Below are 16,822 nucleotides of genomic sequence, written 5' to 3' on the forward strand. Positions count from 1 at the left end.
CCTTTAAGAAATCTACCATGGTGAGATTAGGGGCATAAACTGCTTTCATACAGGCTCTCTAACAGTACCCACAAAAATAAGGACCTACTTTGTAGTATGGTAGCTACTTAATGAACATACCACGTCAGGAACATTCTAATCACAAATGTAATTTTACTGTAGTTTCTGAAGGTGAGGAAGTACACAGAATTTGTCTGCATGCGCAGTATTAGTTGATCTTTTTCTTTCAAAAGCCTAAATACAAACCATGAAAATTAGTCTTGTTAAACTAACAATGAAATCTTTGTTCTTACCCTTCATTAGGCAGAATATAATATACAGCCAAAACCATGCTATTACACTTAATCCATCCTTAAATTATTTCAGACTAATATTGATAGAGCATGTGAACTTTCTGCACAAATAAGAAGTGAGAAATATGTAACTGCTTTAATTACGCAAAGCACAAGAACATATGGAATTTTTTCGTTTTCATACTGATTGGGGCCGGAGTAGAAGCCACAATGTATCCTAAATATTTTAAAATTATCATGATCTAAAAAAACCCACAAGATTTGAATGAGGAATTTGTCTAAAACTGTGCATCACTTCAGTATAACATTCTTAACTCAGAACATACTAAGTGCTGTGGGTTAAAGAGGTGTGTGAAATACAGAGTGTATATTCCTTATGTTGTAATCATTCTGGGAATGAAAAAGGTATTAGATTTATAGTAACATAGTTATAGCCCCCAAAGATCTAAGTTGTAGAATGTTGTGTGGTAAAATGTATTTAGTTAGAGTTTTGCAGTGTCTTTTCTGGTGACTTGGTCAAGAGCTGTTATTTGGCAGTAAGGGAGGGGAAAAGGGAATGACCTTTAAATTCTTTCATATCCATCAGTAAATTACAATTTATTAGGTGTCCACACTATTTCTGAGCAAGGAATTGACATTTTAATTTAAGATTAGTTTAATTTAATAAAAAGAGCTTTTGCTCAAAAACATTATCAAACAAGACTGCTGATTTTAGCAGTAGTAAATAGACATTTTAAGATAATGGAAATTCATCACACTAATTTACCCAATTTTAAGTCACAATATAATGCTCCAGTTTTCTATGTGAACTTATTTTAGCTTTTTCTTATTTTTAAAAAAAATACGGATAATATTTAATATGGAATCTGGCTCATAACACGAAAGACTATTATACATATATTTTAGTAGCTAGAATGAGAAGAAGGAAACATAAGAAAGTCTTGTGTTGTCCTCTACTAGAACTAAAATTTCTTGGATCTTACCTGTTGATCAGAATTATCATCTTATTTATCACTTAGTGAAGTTTGGAAATCAGTACTGACTGTGGTAATCAAGAAGCAAATTAGATGGGATTTTTCTGAGATGGCAAGCCAAGATTTTGGACCTTGTAGTTTTCAAGAGACCATAAACAAATTTGATATTCAGAAAGCGATGTGCAGTCACTTGGCTGCAATCTGTATTCTTCTCACATGAGAAAATGATAAGCACAATAAAAACCTTACCCTTACCTTTGGTGGCTTGAATGGATAGTCAGATGAAAATGTGATATCCAGGAAGAAAACGCCTCCTTCATATACAGAACCTGGAGGTCCAAGTATAGTAGATCTCCATTCATAAATGTTATCTCCTTTAGGACCGGCACTGTGTAAAGAAAAAAGTGGAGAGGGAAAGAAAGAGTCAGATGTACCTTTGAGAGAGGCATTTTATGGATTTCCTTCAGCACTCATTTTATCGAATAAAAACCATTTGATTATTTTTAACACCTGCCCAATTTCCAGCTGATTTCAGTGGGCTAGATGTTTTAAACTTGCACAAAAGCTGGGTACTCTGATGTCCCTTTGGAGAGACAGCAATGAAACAGAATGACCATGCACTACTGGTTTTTCACTGTCCAAAACATATCCCCAGATCTATTTTCTTGAGTCATTGTTCTGAGCTTCTGTGTCACCCATTCATCACCTTTTCTGCACCACCATTTCCATGCCATCATATTTGTACACAAAAGGAGTTTTACATCTTGACCACATTTGTCTTCTCCAAGCTTTTAGCAGACCACATCTTCATAAAAAATGTGGCTTTCAAGTATACTGATACACACTTATTGCTACTTGTTTCATAGGCTAGAGTGAAATGTTACACCCTTGGGCAGCAAAACTAGGGAAGGGCTAGAGAATCAAGCAACAAGGAATTGAGCTTCTTGCAGCAGTCATTCCAAATAACTGTTCCTTCAGGATATATTTGTGTTATGCCTCTGGGCAATCGGCAATGAGACAACAAGCCAAAAATATTTTATTTTAAGCATGCATTTCTCACCAGGGAAAGGGTTACTGCATAATTACTATTAAAGTAAAAAAGTTTGAAAGAATGGATAATGACCCAGCATTTTCTCAACTTCTGAGCTGTCACTAATGCTATTATCACACAGTAACCATCTAATCTCCTCACAAAAAACCCTAACCAAACAATAAACCCCTCCCCCTCGCCCCCCAAAGGAACAGCCACCAAAAAATTCAAATCTTTAGCAAGCCTGGATAAAAATTAACCTAACCTTCCACAAAGGGTCCTGAACCCACCCTGCTGAGAGCCAAACTTACTGACCTGACTGCTATGGAGAGCAACAGCATTGAACTCATGGAGACACAGTGGCTTAATCACATCTATGTAGATAAGCCAATAACACAGCACTGTGAAAGATCCTTTCAGTTTTCCCCACCTGGGCAGTTTCCCAGGCACCACCTCCATTTCCCAGCCACGCTGAAGCAGCCCCATCCTTCTCCCTCTGTGGTGCCCAGGAACAGGCCCTGAGGACTGTCACACGTGAATTGCACATGAAGCGAGTGACAGGGCATGGCACCACACTGGGGAATTTGTGGTTTCTGGAACTGCTCGACACACAGAGGAAACTCCCTACAAATGAAAGGCTCTTCCTATGTCATGTCACCCCACGTATTTGTCATATATATGTCTGCAGTCTGTAACACAACACGTTGGACATCCATCCTTACTATGTAGTCAAACATGGAGACGCTCATCAGAGACAAGGAATATAAGCAGTCTGCACTATGGATCTGCAATCCCTCCCCCCCCACCAAAATTTAGCTATTTTTACATTAAGATCATATTTGAGAAAAAAATTGCTAATTTTGATTATGAATTCACTTTCAATTCATAATTTTCCAAGATGCTTTTTATCTTGTAGACATTTCATGTACCAAATGTTACAGTTCTTTCATAAACAGGACAAAATAATAATGGAATTTGGATGACATCCTATTTAAATAAAAACAAAAAAATATTTTATGAAGCTGTAGCTATTTTCCTGTTGCCAAAATGAAAGTAGATAACAATAGAATATTGGCCTCCAGAGCACAGCTAGGGGGAAAAAACCCCTACAGGTGCTGTCAAAATAAAGTTTGGGTCTAAAATCTTTCTTTCTATCTGCAATGCGTACATAAAAGTGGAAGCAAAATACTAGATACACTTTAAGGAAAAAAAAAAGGGATATCTAGAAGCAAACAGGTCCATTTTTGGTAATGCAATGAACCATTTGTACCTCCAGTCACTCCAGAAGATAATTTTATTCATGCTCCCTAAAAACCAATTAGTGTAAGAACTGAAAATATTGGGGCAGTAACGACAACATTTAAAACCCACACAGGCCACTGAAATGTTTCAATTAATTCTGGACATTCATCAAGCTTACAGCTAATTAGCATTGTGCTTGAAAACCAGATTTCTCTGGAGCAAATCAATTTCAGCATAAGATGTCCTAATGACTGCTTTATAGTTTAATGGAGAGGTTAGTGCTCTTGCCCTGCATGTCAGGTACCTTTCTTTCATACACCCCCAACAGCTGGATGCATTTCAATCAAATTAATGAAATGGATGGATCAAATCAGTGACATGTTCTAGCCCAATGAATCAGTCACGATCAAGCGCAGCACCAGCCCAGAATCAAACTACCTGGTAATCACTTACCAAGTCAGAGCTAGGGCATCCATGAGCTGGTAGCCACAAAACACAAAATCTTGATGGAGCAACAGGTCTGAATGACAATTTCAGTGTTTTGGCTACAGAGCATACAAGTGCAGCCCATCGCTAACAGCCTGCTGTCCTACTAAATTAGCTTCAGAACATCACAAATTCAGTAAAGGCACCAACACTTCATTCTCAATAAAAAATCCACTTGATTAATTTTTATATGGGCTAAGAAAATCTCAGACAGAATAACAAAGCAATTTAATTGAAATGACAAAATATTATTTGCAGCATTAGGGAGGTTTACTTCATACATTAAAGATGGATTGCTTTTTAAAAATAAATTAGAGTTAACTGGCTGCATCTGCTTCCTAAGCAAATATTCATTATGCCACTTCACTGAGGAATATATACCTGATTCAGATAAGACAAAGGATTTATGACCATGCTGTAGCCAAGCTAGTCCACAGAACAGATTTAATTTACAAGTGTGACTTCAGATGGTAAATTTGAAAAGACATGAGGTTAAACTTGAGGGGCCCATGGGTTCACAGCAGGTCTGTCAAACCTAATTCTGCTGAACCCTGGCTTTCAAATTTCCCAAAGACAAAGGACAGCTTTTCCAGAAGAGTGTTAAGAGCATTCATGTGGATGCAGCAGCATTCACACCAGCAAGAAGCCTGTTAGACTCCCAATGCAGTGGTTACAGAAATCCAAGTTCAGCTTTTGTTACAATTTATTAAATCAAAATGCATTGAAGCTGCCCACATGGAACGAAATGCAGGACAAGAAACTAGGACAAGAAACTTCCAATCTACAATGATGCTGGTAGCATTTTGCTTTCTGCACTTACTAAATGCACTGCTGTCAACAGCTCTCCTCTAAAACACAAGACTCTAAGTTTGGCGACAGAATGCAGCTTCATAGTTCTGAGACTGTGCTAACTGAGAAGAAAAAGGATGAAGGAAAATGTAATTCGGCTAAATTTGATGTTAACCCTGTGTTATGCTTTATTATGATACAGAATATGAGTCTGCAACAGCATATATCAAACTGGGGGGTGGGTGTGCTTGTTTTTGGAAGCTTCCAACAGTGAAGTGTGACTGACTGACTGACTCTAAAAGCCTTATGAGAAATGTCATTGGTGTCACAGAACTAAAGGTACTGGTCTACACCTCAAAAAAAAAAACAAAAAAACCCACTGGAGGCGTCTACATGGCACAAGCTTAAGTGGTGGAATATTTTCTCATGTTCTCCTCTCAAAGGCTCCACCTTCAGGTGTGATACCCAAGCAGGCAGAATCATAGAATGGTGAAGGCTGGAAAAGATCTCTACTCATTATTACAAAGGCAGCAGCTAACAAACCAAATGGGGCTCCTGGGGTGAGAATTATGTAAGGAAAGACCTCCCTCCATCCTTCCCAAACATTTATTTCAAATTGAGATTCAGCCAGAGTAAAACTCTTGGAAGTTCTTCACAAACTGCTCAGCCACAACTCTGTCACTATATAATTTTTACAGCAGTGTAAGTGAAGTCAGTGCTTTAAGAGAGGGATAAGATATCTCTTTTGATTTTTCTTATTTCAACTGGAGGTACTAAGTAAAGAAAGAAAAATGCCTGCAGGCATGTTTCACAATCTTGTGCTTGAAAAATCCACTTCATAATGCTACAGTATAGTGAAGCTCTGCGAAATCTTCGACCAGCTTTGGAAATTGACTTTTACAAATCCTTCTGGAAGAAAGGCACTCAGGATGTTACCAGCACAAAAGGCTGTGTTTTGGACACACACACAGCTAAAGCTAAATTATCTAGTTCAGTGTGACACCACCAGATACTAAAGGGGCTGTGACAGATCCCACCAGCACTTACAATTCAGGTAAATGTACAGACCCCATCTGTAGGGACTCTGCTTGCTTCACCATCTCAGCTTCTGAGTTTGATGAACTCATTTCCAGTGGAAGAAAAATTCCCCAGGCTCAAGGAACTTCAACTTATCACAGAGGTGGAGATTCATATTTACTATGCAGGATATCTAATGTGGATGCTGATGTTTGCCCCTCAGGCTACCCAGACAATCAGGGCAGAGAGAAGAGTGATTGCAGCCCCCAGAATATCTAAATACTCCCCAACACCAATGTGCTCCATCTCCCTCTGGTGACCTTTCACCAACAGCATGGGGAGCCTGGCTCCTAACTCAAGCCACTAAGCTCAGCACTTGAGAAAATCCTCCTCACCCCTCCTTGTAATGAGAAAGTGAGTGAAAACAGAGCTAGACAACCCTATCTAGTAGCACACTACCTTTTTATCTAGCTACAGATACACACTGTCATGCTGCTGGTAATTAAAGAACAAAAAATAATCTCACAAGCAACCAAAGGATCTTTATCTGGTGCAAGCTGTCTGACTTGCTCAGTGAGGCCTGGAGAGAGCACAAACCACTTACCAGTAGTTATGTTTTAATGTTGAGCATGGGAATAGAAAATGCTCAAAATACTTTCTTGCTTTGATATTTTCAAAATTTTGAAGAAAATTTGTCCATTATCCTTCTTTTTCTTAATTCTCTTTTCCAAGTGTGGAGGCACTCTTGTGGTTTTGGTTATGGAGTGCAAGAAAGGAAATGAGCATTAATTAAAAGGCATATGTTTGTGTGTGGCTTTCAGTTCTATGACCTGTGACAAGCATGGATAACAATTTCTATTTTCTTTATTTTTCAATGCCTTGTTTACAAGGCTCTCTGGAGTGCTTATTCTCAGAATTCATATTATCAGTACCAGTGCCTAAGCACCTCTACTTAAAGAATCTGGGTACTACATCTTTTAGACACAGAAAACATTCTGGTTTCACTGGCAGGAGCTACAAGTATAGCCCTAATTTTAGGATTACAGCATTTTTCTAAGGTTGGACACATGAGGGCTGTCTATGGCAATGTATGAAAACTGTGCAGAAAACACATTTTGACAAGGTGCTCACTATTATTAAGGTTTATATGCTATGTGCAATTTTTTACAAAGAAAAAGTTTCAATCTATTGTGCTTTTTATGTAGCTACAATCGTTTTTATTTTACCTGGCACTGAACTACTTATTACATTTGTTTGCTGGAAAAGGTTATTTACTGCTTCTAGCAGATCCACAGAGGCTCTGTGGAACTGAGGATATAAGGATCTAGTTCAGTGTATAAATCTTTCCTTGTGTCACTTCCTTAAAGTCTATAATGTCCTTATGATTGAAATCTAGAAATTAGCATTAAAAAAAAAAAAGAACCTATTTTTACCTCATGGATCCCCCGATAATTCAGCTGGTTGTAAAGCAGTGCAGGACTTGTGCCCAAGGACATGGTTCAATGCAAAGCCAGTGCAACTTGAGAGCTCCTCAAATACAGCATGGATACTCCAAGCACAGTGCTGATCCAGCCTAAACTAACTTGGCCAAACCATACACGTTCACAAACCATCCATGGATTATCAGCTTTATGCTTAATAAGGTGTCATTTGCCCTCCTGCAGCCATAGTAGGGCATGAACTTTAGCTGCTTGCTCTGGCTTAGAATGCAATCACGCGGCTGTGGTTGATGAACTCAGGTTCAGGTCACACTGTACCATCAGGGGACCTCAGCCAGTGCAGCTCTGCTATTAATCACCCTGAAGGGAAAGATGTGTTTTACACCACTAGAACCTCCAGTGCTAAACTTGCCATTACTAGAAGAATATACACTTTTGTTACCAAAGGAAGCTAAGTAACAAATAATTTGCTAATTTCATCAAAGCTGTAATATGTAGAAAACCCAAGCAATGTATTTTGGAAAGCTGACAGTTTTTCCACTGCCTAAAGCCCCATTGAATTGGTTCATTGCTACAATAGCTTTATAATACTTTCCTCCTTGTATTCCTGCTAGTTCCTAGGACATATTTTGCTGTAGTTAGAAGTCTGTGCAGGTCCTTTCCATCTTCCAGAAGAACCCAAACCAATTATGGAGGCAGAATTCCTGTAATTTTTTTTTTGAAAAGGTAACTAAATACCAGAACACAGTTTGCTAAATTACAACAGAAATATTTAACTTAAACCATGTAACAAAACACATCAGATTTTCTATGTCTATGCTCTTGACAGAGGAGTTGTACCCAGGCAATACACAAAAGAGTTTACCAAATGTGAGTTGTTTCTGAACACAGAAATTTCATAGGCATGAAGAAATTTAAAATAAACCAAATGTTCAGCATGAACTAACTTGTAATATGCACAGAAGTCCCTCTCATATGTTTGCACTGGAGAAATTATCCATACTACCTAATAAAACCCAGAGCAGGACAGTCAGTAAAGGGAAACATTTCCTACTCTTCTGCCATGTGTTCATAATAACAAAGCTTTAATTTAGCATAAAATAAAAGACCAGATCCCTTTCATCAGTGTTGAAAGACCTGTAGTGCTAGTGTCAAAACACTATTTTCTTGCTGTTGATACAAAACTCAATTTGTACTAGGGCCAAATCATTGAAGAATTTCTTTCGTTGAAGCAATTTATCTAGTGGTACACAGTTCTCATTTTTCTTCCACTCAAAATTACTGATGAACCTGCGTTTAGCAAACATGGAAAATTTTGCTTTTCTTCTGTGAGAGAGGATCCCTCTCAACTCCCTAACACAAACAAAACTCATTTGGGATACACACATATTTTGTTCTTCACTATGTTTAGCCTTCATAGTGATTCTAGCAATTCACACTGAAAGAATCACATGGCACCTGAGAAATTGTGCAGCCTTAGTTTAAGGTGTCCACCCACAATTACACCCAGCAGATGTGTGCTGTGGAGTATGACTGCAATGTACAACTCCCAGATCCCAGACCACCACCTCACCCTCAGGAGATTACATTATTAGTAAGTCATTCAGCTGTTCTGGGCCACCCACGTGTTCCAGGTATCAGCCACCTCCACCCTTCACTGCAAAACCTCCATGTCACAAAGCTAAGTGACACTGAGAAATCCAGTTTAGGATTTCCTCTCAATATTTTCAATAACACTTTTCATATCAACGCAGGAAAAAACATATTGTTCCTAACATCCCTTATACACCCTTCAGATGGTGGAAGAAAGAAGTTAAAAAATTTCACTAAAAGACCTAATTAAACTAAAAATACAGCTGGCTTTAAAAATGTAGTAAACTTATAAATACTCATGCCTAAGAATAAGAAATGGGTAATTTTCAACAGACTAAGCCTGCAAGTAACTGAACTATTCAAATGAAATCCCCAGCTATCCAGCTACACCAAATACCTAATTATTAGGCAATTCCAAATGCATTAAAAATGTGACCAAGGTATTAAAAAAATCTTCTACCTCTCTGCAGATGATGTTTTGTTTTCTAAGGAAGGTACCTTCATCCAAAAATTGAAAGGAACATCTTTGAACAGTGTTTTTCAAGACAGAAAGCACACTGGTGAATTAGAGAATCACCACCATCCGATAATTCAAGTGCAAAGACAGACTCTGTGATTAAACTTGTGAACAGTGTTAATGTTGTGGAAAAATTTGATTCTAATATCATAAAAGGATAAAGTGCAATTTATAGAACATTATTTATTCAGGTACTTCATGAAGGACCAAGAAAGAGAGAATTGCTGAGAAGATACCTTCACTGAAATGTGTGTGTATCCACCTGTCAAGAAGGTGAACACCCAACATGCCTGGAGTTCCCACAGTGGAACCTCCTCCTCCACTTCCAGGATGTCCAGGATTGGGTTTCTCTACCACTTCATAATAACAGAGCTACAAGTTGCATTTCCCCCTCCTCTGAAAAATCAGCTTTCAACTTCAGCAAAGAAGTTCCAGCTTGCCCCAGAGAAGTAAGGACAAAACCAGTCAGTCAGATAACCTTGCCTCCATTACCACACATTAACACTCTGAATAAGAAGCACTTACATGGGGATTTATAAGCTCTAATACACGCATATCACTTCTGTACTTAGAGCTATTTCATACTAACTTCCTGAAAGTTAACCTGTAGCGAGCACTGAATATTTTCATTCAAAAGAAGTCTGTATTTTCAGTGTCTAAGTCAGTTCTTGGTCCAGTCTTCCTAACCTTCTAGCACAGGCTTTCTCCCAAATCTAATTCCATTATTACCTTTAAATACTTTCTTCCTCTTGCCTGTATCTGTTTCCACATCCGACTGTACAGTATAACAAACCAGAAAATGCTGTGCCATTGCTCCCTGTCTCAGATGCCTACCGTGAAGCCATAAAAGTCTGATGCAAATCTCTGTAACTAGAAAAAGGCTGTGTTTCTCAAAAAAGAATTGTTCTTTCCCAGTTCATACACCAAGACTTTCTCTACCTTGCATGCAATATAGACACCTTCTCCAGTCCAGCCCCTTTCCAACCGTGTTTGGGGTCACAACGTGGGCTAGCTGAATTGAAAGTAGTTACCTGTTTTGAAGGGGCATGAATCTCATTAGGCAAAACTCGAGAACCTTGTTCAGCACAACAGTTCTATGTTCAGAAGGTTTGTCTTTAGTTATGTCTCCACACTGGCCAACAAAATTTCCTACACAGAGTGTTGATCAAATGAGCTTTTTCACTGTTTGTTTCTTTTTCCACTGAAATGAACACCAGAACTCTGGCTATGAGCTTTAAACTCTGGTTAGAGCAAAATGATGACAAGCTTCACATTTTGTGCAGGGGACAAGTTTATCATTGCTGACAACTTTTACATATCTAATTTATTATTTGATATTAATTTCTTTGTGGTGCTGAGCAAGGTGAGAAGTAACCAGTGACTGCTGCCAAGACTCCTGGAAGCAGCAGCTGGCTGCAGACTGGCTCAGATGCCAGCACCAGCACAAGAACTGCTGCAGTGGGGAGGAGAGCAAAAGAGAGGGCTGCACCAGCTCAACCCAAACTGGCTTAACACATGGTGGAATTATATTCTGCATGTGCAGCTCCAGAGCTACAGCAGGGATAAAGTCAGGGCTCAGGATCCTCTCTCTGACACTGTTCCACAATGTTCATTTAGTATGGGAGCTGTAGAGTGATCCAACATTATGGGCATTAACCACCCTGTACCAGGACAGGGCAGGCTCCATTTGGGTTCTGAAACATTAGCCCAACAAAGTCCACTTCACTAGTTAAATATGAGTGCTTGGAGAGTCTCAAAACAAATCAGTTGAGGATAAGAATCTGTTTTGTGTAGTGCAGAACTGGAGACAGATGAAGCAACACTTGGTACAGAGAATATATAAATATAATTTGTGGATAAAAAGCATTAAAACACTCTGGGAATACCAACTTTAGCTCCAAAAGCAGAGCAATTCAAAGGAATAGAGAAAGCATCATGCATACAAATACACATAAATCAATGTCTGATATGAGTTTATTTTACTCCACAAAAGTGTTACTACACTAAAGAAAAATATGAAAATGATAATCATTTCAGGGGAAAGAAAGGTCAATAAACATCTGAGTGAAACAAGTCTCACCTACTAAAATCTGTTTATTGAAAAGCCAGATCCAGCTCAACTATCACTTCCTCTACCAATAATAATTTAATATTCAAAGCAAATGTTCTCTGTGGATATAGCTGTAGTGTAAGGAGCAGAGAGTGTTAGGGTTAGCCCTGGAACAGGGCTTTGTACCCCTCTCTAAGGGAGCTTAGGACAAGCTAGGGAATTTGTGACCCCCCACGGAATTCTGCTGTTGAGCTTGGACCACTGGTACCCCTGGACTAAGATATGCTGGAATTCCATTGTAGGAAAAGTCATCTTCTCTCACAGCCCAGACTCGAGGCAGCTGTTGGGAAGTGTCATTTTACTGCCTGCAGCAGGATACAGAAGCTCAGCCTTGGGCAAATCAAAAGCACATGGACAGCACAGACACTGGGTGCTAAATCCTTCTTTCCAATAGCTCGGGCAGCTGCACCAGTTGCACCACATTCAGGAATTAGATACTGCTACAACACAGACATGGAATGGCTGTGAGCTTAAGAAAAAAAGGCTCACACTGTGTATGGTTTTTATTTGAAGCTATAAGAATGATTTATCAGTGGAGATAATGTCTACTGCAGCAAAATTCATGAGGTTATATACAAATTAAGTATAATCTCTTCCAACATGACCCAATATTATATATTCATACTTAACTCTACTTCCTTCATATTTTCAGTCAGTATAATTTAGTGAACACCATTAACTATACATTGGCTTACATTTGCAATCTAGGAAAAATAATTTTCTTTCTGATAACAAATCTCAATAGAACTTTTTCTCTGCTGCAAATGCCTAATTTATAAGTAGTGCACTGCTATAAAATTAGCTTAAGACAGGCTGTCTGCTTACTGCACTTAATAGACTCAGAGCTGAAAAGACAAACATTTTTACTAGCAGTGAGTGTGCTGGGACTGCCTGCTGATGTTTAGATGATAAAATATTTGTAAAAAAAAAAGAAGTAGTAAATACATCATTTTGATTTTAACCACTTTTACTGCAGACAAGATAAATATTCTGTTTTACACAAAGAATAATAAACATGACAGGGCAATGACTTGATGGAAGTACCTGCACAGGTATGGCGCAGAACAGGGTACACAATTAGTCTCCCAAGTCTCTGACAAGTAACCAAAGCACCAGGTCTCAGCAATTCCCATTCAGTGCTTGAAGGTTTATACATCTGAATTTCAGAAACCCCACAAACACCCCTTATCCTTTTAAGCAGGTGTAGGTAAGTGCTCCCAAGAGACAACTTACAAAACTAACTTAAATGGCAAGTTTTCTTTATTGCTTAAATTTTCCTTAATGAAACAAACAAAAAACCCCAACAAATACACCAATAATGATAATAATAACAAAAGGCTCAAGCTCTGGCCTGGCTCTAGGTCCCTTGCACCTGAGCATGCCACCTCACTTCCCTGGAGAAGGTTGCCAGGTGCCAGCTCTGACAGCAGTGCCAAGCCTCTCTGGCATTTTGGGCTGGGCAGGTGAGGAACCAGCCAGTCACGCCCCAGCAACTCCCAGCTGTGGTGCAGCTGCTAGGGAGCACAGCAAGCTGGTGTGGGGCAGGCTGGCACCTTGGCTCAGGCAGGGAAAGCCAGAAAGAACTCTTTGATAGCTTGTTCCCTTTCGCCATCATGCCAAGCAAATGCCAGAACAGAAGATAATCCTGCAATGGGAAAATACTGGACTTTTTTTTTTGTAGGAGTTACTTTTCCAAAGGGGTAGTCATAGTGTTTTTCATAGCCCACTGATAATTTGTGATCACAAAGATCCAACTTTTCAGAGTTAGGCTTCATCTCACACCTGTTCTCCCTTCACCAAGCAGCAGCAGCTTTCACAGGGCAGGACTCCATAAGAACTGGAAGCTAAGTACCAGATGCCTTGGAAATCTTTCCAATCTGCACAGTTTCATCCAGTTTCCAATGCTTAGCATTAGCTCTTTTGGAACCTCTTCATCCTTATTTTGTGTAACAAATTTTCAACAAGGCAGGAGTTCTTTGTTCTCTCCTAACAAAACAACCTAAAATGTTAACACTTCAGCATGAAATTAATGAACTAAATGCACTTTTCTGGAGATCTGAGCAGATGTATGGGCATTTCCAGACTTACGTGAAGAAGTCCTCTAGGCTGTGTTTTTAAAATAACTTCAGAACTACAAAAATTAATACAAACAACAGTTGTAAACTATCTGTGTTTTGCCAAGCACATGGCCACTGAAGTGGTGCACTTATTGAGAATAACCTAAAATAAAATCTTACAGGAGGATGAAAAGAGAACCAAGGACCAAGTCAGACATTTACTTAGATGCAACAACTTTGTCCACAACATTTTACTCCAAATAAAGGCTAGTGGCAATGCAGAGATATACTCATCAGAGCACTGAGCATTCAAGTCTACAATTTACAAGGATGGAAATGATTTTAAAATGTCTTCTCTTGGGGGATATAGCAAAAAAGATGAAGAGTTGGTTGAGTATTTCTGTTCCTGTGGTACTGATGACACAGGAGACTGTCAGTTTGATACAACCTATTTCACAGGGATACTTACCAAGTAACTGGATGGATTCAGTACAAAGTGGGAATATAGACCCCAATATAGACCCCACTCACATGAGTCCTCCAGCTGGCAGAATTGGGAGGGCTTTGAAATACCACAGAAAGCAGCTGGCAGCATCTCTGTATGTGCAGCTGATTGCAAAGCAAATGCCTGACCATGCTCTCACTGTGCTATGGAAGGGGACGTAGTAGGAAATGTATCCTGTGCCCAGAGCCAAGAGGAATGGGTGACAGTGGCAATGTCCTGTTCAACATCAGCATTGCTTTATTTAAACTTCTTTGGACAAAAGGGTTTTCACCTTGGGCAAAATACCAAGACTGCTGAATGCCACCTGCAGAAAGACTGTCATGACTAAAATTCGAAGCAATACCTTCACTTTTATTTTGTACAAATTCTACCCTGTGGATGTTGTCAATTACATACTATAAAAATAAGTAACCTTTATCAGCACTCAGTTTTAAATGTATTTAGATACATGCATTTCAGGTAATAAGCAAGCCTACAATACTCTGTACTTCCTGAGGGCTGAAGGTCATCTGTTACAAGCATCATCTTACCTCCCTTCTTCAAAATACTACCTTAAGTACCTAAAATATGGTTCTGAGTAGATGATATTCAAAAACATTCAGAAACATCAAGTTTATAAGAACTGACAGTATAGAAGTAACGTCCCAAACCACGTGATACATAAATAATGCTCTTAATTTTTCAAGCTACTTTTTCAAGCAAACACTAGTATTCACTAAAAAACCTCTGTGGCTAAAAGGAAGTGGCAAACATAGAATTAGCTGTGTTCACATGTGGATGACTATCCAGGAAGACTGTGGTGACATGAAACCACCCTTTTAGCAGGCACGGAATGACATAATCCGCTGTTGCTGGCATGGCCCAAGCAGCAAAACTTGGAAAGGACTGCCCCCTTCTACGACATGTTACATCCTCTGTGCCTTTGGGACAAAGGAAGTAAGAAGCCCCATTCATTCAAGGCAGTGCTGCTCCTGAGCTTCAGGGCTGTGACAAACATAAGGCCCGCGTGGGTTTCCACACGGGTTCAAAAATGAAATGCTAAAGCAGCAACACTGGTTTTTTTCAATCAGACTAAAAGTAAAAAACTGTTTAGAATATATTCTATGAAGAGAAGTACTGTAAAATGTGGTACTATTCTCCTGCTGACAGTCAATGCTGAGCTGATCTATCAGTCATTTCTGACTTTTTCCATAAGCTTTCCTTGTCAATCTTGGCAATCCTTGGCATCTCTCAGGAGCCCATCCTAAGTTTTTTGCATATTTAAAAACAAAGAGAAGATTTACACCATTTTCCTCCAGGGCACTTGGCTCCCCAAGCTATCCTGAAAGCCTTAAACACTTTCATGAGTCTTCTTTTTTGTAATGTTAACAGATTTCCGTTGTTACAACAGCAATTTTATGAGTGTGGCTTTTTGAAAAGATAGATTACCTAGCATGCTCTGAAGCAGTCAATCTATAACACTTTCACATGCCTCTCAAACACTTCAGAACTTGCACCTCCCTTTCAAGATCTGCCCTGGAGAGACCTCCATCACCTGGCATGACCCCAATAACCACTGACTCATCTGAGCCATGGAAGATACAGCAATCCATGCCTTATACAAGGTGCTAACCACTCAAGGTATAAAGAGAGCAATTAGCAGTATGAAGTGGAACATGTCATGGTGATATATTTTTGATGATGCTTCTTTGTGTTCTTCTTTCCCTTTTGAAACCTTTATATATACTCTGCAGATTGGCATTTCTGTGCTTCTTGGATCAACTAAGTGGTTATGCCAAGCCTTCCTACGAACAAGAATTACATTAGTCACTTAAAAATCTACTGCCTACACAGTCATAAACTAATCCACTCAGCTCAATTATATTGGAGCTACAGATCCTGACCAGACCTGCAGTGTGATTTGGGGAGAACTTTGTGGAGCACTGAAAAGGGTGAGCCTGCCAGGCTCTGGAGAGAAAGTGCCATTGGGATGCCTCTTGGAGACCCTCCCGAGGCAGCAGGAATGGAGCAGCAAGGACCCACCTTGCAAATATCCCAGCATTCAAAATCCCTAATGCTCTGAAGTTCAGGCTCCACCCTCAAATCCAAATAAGAGCCGCAATCTTGCTGGCACTTCCAATAAAGTGCTGCCTAACAAACAGGCACAGGCTGGATTTTAGCTTCTGAATGGTCTATGGGCACAGCTCCAAGCAGCAGATCATAGAGTCAAGGAAAAAAAGTGAAGCAGGAATGGCTAAGGGTTGTATCTAAACAACATTGTACATTTGATATGCCAAGCACAAATAATCTAAACATAGCTGTCTATCTGGCATCAGAAAGCAGGCAACAGAAAAATAAATCCCAGCTTTTAAACACTGACTTGCCTCCAGCTTTATCTATTTGCTGTTTGACTAATATTGACAAGTTTGGTCCACAAAACTAATGTACCACTTCTGCAGACTGTATGTTTCCAGCCTCCTTATAGTTCAAATTTTCAAGCTCTTTACACCTTCCCACTCTATTCACAGCCTTCTCAACCTCCCTTCAGGAATGCAAGAAAAAAAGTATGTCTTCACTAAAAACTCAGCCAGCAGAGACTGACTGCAGTTCTCCCAGAATGTGCATACGTTTTTTCTACCTCTCTTCCTCCATCTGGCTCAGCTGAATGCCTCCCATCTCTTCCAAATAGATCTTCTGCCCTTTCCTTGAATATGCCCCTAGTAATCCTTCTGTTACTCTTCTTACAATGAAGGCAATCCTCACCCCATGAGGACAAAATTCCTTTTCCTAG

General features: G+C 39.4%; 1 protein-coding gene across 1 annotated transcript in view; it reads right to left on the reverse strand.

Moving 5' to 3' along the window:
- UBE2E3 (ubiquitin conjugating enzyme E2 E3) overlaps window positions 1–16,822 on the reverse strand; it is a 55,418-nt gene that overhangs the window by 3,863 nt on the left and 34,733 nt on the right. Inside the window, exon 4 of the mRNA XM_030951837.1 lies at window positions 1,523–1,655. Coding sequence (XP_030807697.1) covers window positions 1,523–1,655 — 133 coding nt within the window. The remainder of the gene's footprint in view (window positions 1–1,522; window positions 1,656–16,822) is intronic.

The sequence above is a fragment of the Camarhynchus parvulus genome, chromosome 7 (assembly GCF_901933205.1).
Source record: "Camarhynchus parvulus chromosome 7, STF_HiC, whole genome shotgun sequence".
In the NCBI taxonomy this organism is placed as follows: Eukaryota; Metazoa; Chordata; class Aves; order Passeriformes; family Thraupidae; genus Camarhynchus; species Camarhynchus parvulus.